The 5,886-nt window shown below is 36.8% G+C and overlaps 1 protein-coding gene across 1 annotated transcript; it reads right to left on the bottom strand.

Moving 5' to 3' along the window:
- Positions 1–424: 424 nt before the first annotated feature.
- Positions 425–1,660, bottom strand: LOC149257117 (BTB/POZ domain-containing protein At1g63850-like). The gene has a single exon (XM_089455459.1). It carries the CDS (start codon positions 1,658–1,660, stop codon positions 425–427), a length of 1,236 nt encoding a protein of 411 aa, XP_089311585.1.
- Positions 1,661–5,886: the final 4,226 nt, after the last annotated feature.

Raw genomic sequence — 5,886 nt, 5'->3', positions numbered from 1 at the left:
AGACCAACCTTTACCTCTTTCTTTCTTGAAGCATCGAGAAGATACCCTCCAAAATCATTGAAAATGAAATTGTTCTTCATGGAATGGAATAATATAAATCTGCGAAGCATCAAGAAGATTACCCTCCAAAATCATTGAAAATGAAATTGTTCACCATGGAATGGAATAATATAAATCTGCGAACTATGTGATGATATATTAAATCTGATAGCAAGCCTATGAAACTTAGGATTTGAATTACATACAGATCGTAACCAACAGAAAAATGAAACTGGTCATCGAATGGTATGAAGGAAAAATTATATTGCATAACATAAGGGAAGGGTAAGAAAATGTTTTAAACTAGAGAAAGAAATCCAATAACATAAGACGAAAAAAATCCAAACGACGACACCACTAAATTTAAACTAGCAAGGTAATCGTATCAGATAATTTTGCCATTCTTGATAGCATCCTTCACTTTCTGAGCCCACCACTTTAACGCATTACTGTAGTCCATTGATAGTCTTTCATATGCGTCTTTCCATAAGTTGTAAATTGACTTCTGAAGAGGGAGTGGAAGTGTGTCTGCCACATTCATAATTCCTGTCTCCAATGCCGATAGTTTCTCATCCTTCATAGGGTGATTTCTAACCAGCAGAACCATGGCATATAGCCAATTAGTTAGAAAAGAAACCCTAAATGATGCAGGCGTCATTATCTCCCCATTTCCCATTGCATTTAGAATCTGATCAAGTAAAATATCTACTTTATCATTCACGCCATCTCCACCGTATCTTATTGAAGCGGGAATCTCGCAAAAGATTTCAACAAACGTTTGATAGAGCTTGTCATCACAGCGCCTAATAACATCAAACAGCCACAATAGGGTAGACCAAGCTCTAAGAGCCGGTTCTTCCATGTTACTAAACTCATTCAGTCTAATACGTTCTACGTTAGCACGAAACTCTTGTAACAGTGCAGACCTGCAAGCATCCGGAAGGGCCTTATTTGAGGATTTATTGGCGGCCTCAAAATATCCTATAATATGTTTCTCAACTTCAGTGCGAGGTAGGCTGTTGCTTGATCCAGAAGAAATCGCGGACAAGATTTGTTGTAAAGTTTGTTTCACCATATCTAAAACCCTACAATCCAAATTTTCCAGATTCATACCAATTCTAGCAGCTAATTCTGGCAAAATGTTGTTTATCTGCAAAGAGGATAGCATGAGTCGAACTTTAACTTCTTGTTCCGGACTCCAACTAACAGCTTCCAAATGTTTCATGCATTGATGTATGAGTCGAACTTTAACTTCTTGTTCCGGACTCCAACTAACAGCTTCCAAATAGTCCATGCATTGATGTATGCCCTCATTAAATTGCATTTGAGAAGCAACTGTTAAAATATCCAGGGCTTCATCCACACCAGAGAAACAAAAGGCTTCATCTGCTTCACACCAATACATGAGTTCAAAACATTTGAGATAAGTCTCTTTACTAACAGAAGTTATCATCTTGATTCCACGAAGCTCCTCGTCTAAACACAGCCATGCTTCATAAAACTCGGATTTTTTCAAAACGTTGGAATGAAGGTATACAACATAGTCTCCATCTTCAGCAATCAACTGTAATTTGATATCACTTGTTTCTCGATCTCCAAACTGGAAGAATTGTTTCGCCATTTTACTGTTGTGAAGAACCTCTTCCAAAATACCTCACCAAGGAACGCACTATCGTACTTAGATTTGGATAATAAAAGCAATAATCAGAGTCTCGCAGCTTCTCTATCCACACAACCAATCACTTGTTTTTTACTTTCGTGTGTGATGTGATGTATTTATAAACGAAGTAGGCCAATTTTTGTATACATGTCTATGGTTGCTTATGCAATGAGGTCGGCTGAGAAGAGCCTTCGGTGGAATATTAAATCGGATTTGGAGGAAAAGTGGGAAGAACCAAAAGCACCATCCCATGAGATTATTAGCAACCAACGAACATAGCTTGAGCCAGGGAATGTGCTACTCTCAACTAGATCTGTGGACTTGCATCTGAAAATTAACTCGCTTATATCTTGAATATATCTCGATGTGGTAAGTGTAAAACGTTCGTCATATTAACTACGACGATGAACTTTTCAACGCAACCCTTTGGTTTTGGGTGTGTGTTGAGAGGAGTTGAGTTGTTTGGCCTAATTTTAAGGAGGAGTTAATGGAAAAATTTAAGGGCGAATGTTCACCGTTATGCTAAATTAAGGGGTTTTAAATTTTTAGCCCCTAATATTTTGTACTATGTTTTAAATTTTTAATGGGCTAATATTTTGTATTATAGTACATTTTTACAGATCTCCTCAAATAGTCCATGTTATTTTAATGGAAAGCTTAAAAAAGGTAAATTTAGGAGCAACCTTCCATTTAACCTTAATATGTTTTATTTAAGTGAATAGTATGACCAAATACCATATTTATTTAAGTGAATAGTATGACCAAATACTATATTTAGAGCCTTGAACCTGTAACTCCTTATTCACACTGGGGGTATGTAGAGGCTTGAACCTGTACCTCCTTACACACCCTCTCACCCTTCTTTTCCCATCCATTTCCTCATTTTCCCACTCATTTCATCCACAAAGTTCATTAAATAAATATATTTTAGGACTTTTTACATGATTTTCTAACTATGCTAAGTGACTGTTGTTTGGTTTAGAATTTTGGTTCAGTGTGGTGCCTTTCCGCACCCACACTAGGTTTTTGCAGCCAACACGGGATTTCGCAGCTGTTTTATTAAACGGTATGTTACAGGTGTCCTCAAGAAGATGAGCCACATGGGCAAGTTCCAGGGGTCAAGGACATGGTACGTGTCCCTCGAGATCACCCAGAATAGCCATAAAAGCCCGCGGTCAACGAGGAGGCAAATACCGGTCAACAGAAGTGTTCAGCGGTGGCACGGCTCTGCGTTGCTGTGTTTTTGGGCACGTGAAGCTAGGTGGCATCATCCTCAGCCACGGAGACAATCTAGAAGCATGAATCCAACAGCCATATTCCCCAGATTGAATGAGCACGATGACAGTTACCTAGATCCGGGGACGCAGAGGATTCACGTGTTTTTAAACAGCTGGTTGAATAGCATAGATCTCGTTAAAGTAGTTTGTTTTTCTCCTTATAAATAAAGCGTCCTTGAACGTTGTAGAGTTAATCGTTGTTGTAATCATTTTGTATGTAATTTTGAACTACCCACTGTACTTTACATTTGCTGTCAATACATGAGAAGACTGTTTTGCATTTAAGCGTATAACTGTTCCTTGAACCGGCTCAAGTAGGCATAGGGCCCCTGTTTGCTGAAGTCCTGTACAGTAACTTTTAATTTCGTGCATTTCTTTTCTTGTTTCAGGTATATTAGTTGTACAGATGTCTTTTAATTGCTGTGTTTTCAACATGTATATTAGCTGTACATAAACTTTGATTTCTGTTGATTTACATTTCTGCACTTTTATGTTCATGACTGATCAGTGTGTTATGCAGGTTTCTTAGGCAAGCTCGGTACTATTTTCCTTCTTTTCTTTTCATAACTAGTGGCATGCGTGATCATCTTGTCTATGTTGCTGACCTTCATTGTTTTGCAGTTTTGATTTTCCTTACTGTCATTTCTTTAACTTGCACATTTACTTTCTGCTCTTAGATATCAAGTTGTTCATCTATTGATGGTTCCTTTTCCATAATCAAATAACTTTATTGGGAGCCAAAATATCAATTAGTATAGCTTGATTTAGTTGCTTTAGAACTCACATTACTTGACTTATTCATAACTGTTTCTTACATGATAAATTCAGCTGGAAGGCAAAAGGTTAACAGAAAGTTAAAGTATTGTGACTAGTCTTTTATGTAGTTTCATTTAGATTTCACATTGCTTAACATTTCTTGGTATCTTTTCATAGAGAAGATTAAGTTGAAGAGTTGAAATAGTGTGAGATAGTTGTTCTTACTTTTAGTTGGATTTAATATAGATTTCATTTTCATTTTTATTCAGCAGCAGAGATACTGGGCCGATGTCATTAGTCTTTTATTTGATGTCTTTATTTTCCTTTAAGAGTTGATTTTATTGCAATTGTTGTTCAAGCTTTCTTGTAGAATACTCTTTAAAGTTCTGAGAAATCATTTAGAGATCACCACAATCATCCACATTTCACTTGTTTTATTACATTCCCATCACATCACAATAGGAAAGATACATTTGAAAACAAACAAAAAAACTAAAAACGACAAAAGACTAGAAAATGGTTATCTAAGTACAGATAGTACACCTCACTTCATCAGCCTACGAGCGCCGTGTTGACATTTAAAAGTTGCAATTTAGACTTCACTAAATTGACCAAACAGTGAGGGTAGAGGGTTTAGATATATTTCAAAAGTTTAACCTTATTCCTTTTAGATTTAATTTAAAAAATATTAAAAAATTAAAATAAAATAACATATTTAGAAAATATTTAGATTATGAAATGAGTTATGGCTTTCTCACATGTGGTATTAATAAACCATGGTATTGTAACAAAGCCTAGTTACAAGTTAATAATATCCATGGTAAGGTGGGGGTGAATATCGATGGCTAAAAATATTATTATATTGTAATTTTTATTGTAAGTATTGAGTTTTTATGTGAATATTAGTTAAACTGTGAATATTGTAATCTTGTTATGTGAGCTTTCGTGCTGCTAAAGAAATGATCTGTGCTATTTCCCCAAGTCACAGCGTGGATCTTACTTATCTTCTTATAATACTTAGTTATCTTCACATATATAGATAATTTATATTATATTGACTTATTCAGCACATTCATATAAGTTCACGCAACAAATAAAGAGTAAACTTGTAATTCATACCCAATATACTTCAATGCATAAAATAGGAAAAGATACATAGAAATATTGTAAAACTTCTCTTTATTAATGCTTCAATCGATTATAGACTCAACTTGCCCTGCGCACTCAGCTGCAGGGGTCTGCGCAATCAGCTACGGACTACTAGGTGTTACACAGAAATTTGTCACCGTTTGTCACCGTCCCTGTTACCCCTCACCCGCATACTGGAGGACTCATCCCGGGACCTGTGAGAAGTGACATGACCTGAAACCACTTGCATTATATTCCTCTGAGTATGAGCTTCATTTGCCCTGAAGACATCTCCTGCAAAATCTTCATGAAAACAACTCTTTTTGCATTAGCGCAGGTCCACAGTTCACTGCCCGTGCCAATGAGGGAAATCCTTTATAAAGGGCGTGCCATCGGTGCTCTGTCCCAAAGTCTAACTCGCGCCAACCGAATTGAGTAAAGTTTTCAACGAACAAACTCCCGAAGGTTCTCTTCAACCCATTCACCAACTGAATCTATGTTGAGCTAGGATGGTTTGGCTTCGAATCTCCATAGAAGGGAAAGTGGTTTGCCACCTTTCATGGAAGTTTCCAAGTGATAAAACCAATCCCATGAATAATGTGGTTGATCCTATCTCTTTCCCTCTCTATCTATAAAAGCTTGTCTCTATGCCTTGGGCAAGCTAGTTACAATAGTTGGAGTGATAGTTAGAATTACAATAGTTCCAGGAGTTTAAGAGTTTGAAGCTGCAAGAGCCTTCTTTGCACCCATAAGGCCAAATCTAAGTAAGGAGATTCTTGTCACCCAAAGAGAGAGAGGCTTGTTCTTCATCCCAACAAGCTTTGCAAGACTTGTGTAGCTGACTACCCAGCCAAAGGAGGATTTGACGTCAGAACAATGGTTGTATTCTTCTTTTTTATTCATTAATAATAGATGACTATCATTATGGTTCCACTCTCATTGTCTCATGTTTGATGTTGAGTTATATCTTTTCTGACCGATATATAGTTGCATCTACTAGATTTTACGCTTGTTTTCGTGTTGTTC

This window comes from Pinus tabuliformis, chromosome 6, assembly GCF_031772625.1.
Source record: "Pinus tabuliformis cultivar Carrire ecotype Pingquan chromosome 6, CPIR1, whole genome shotgun sequence".
In the NCBI taxonomy this organism is placed as follows: domain Eukaryota; kingdom Viridiplantae; phylum Streptophyta; class Pinopsida; order Pinales; family Pinaceae; genus Pinus; species Pinus tabuliformis.
Note: the sequence above shows the minus strand (reverse complement) of the source record. Positions and strands in the feature narration are given on the sequence as shown.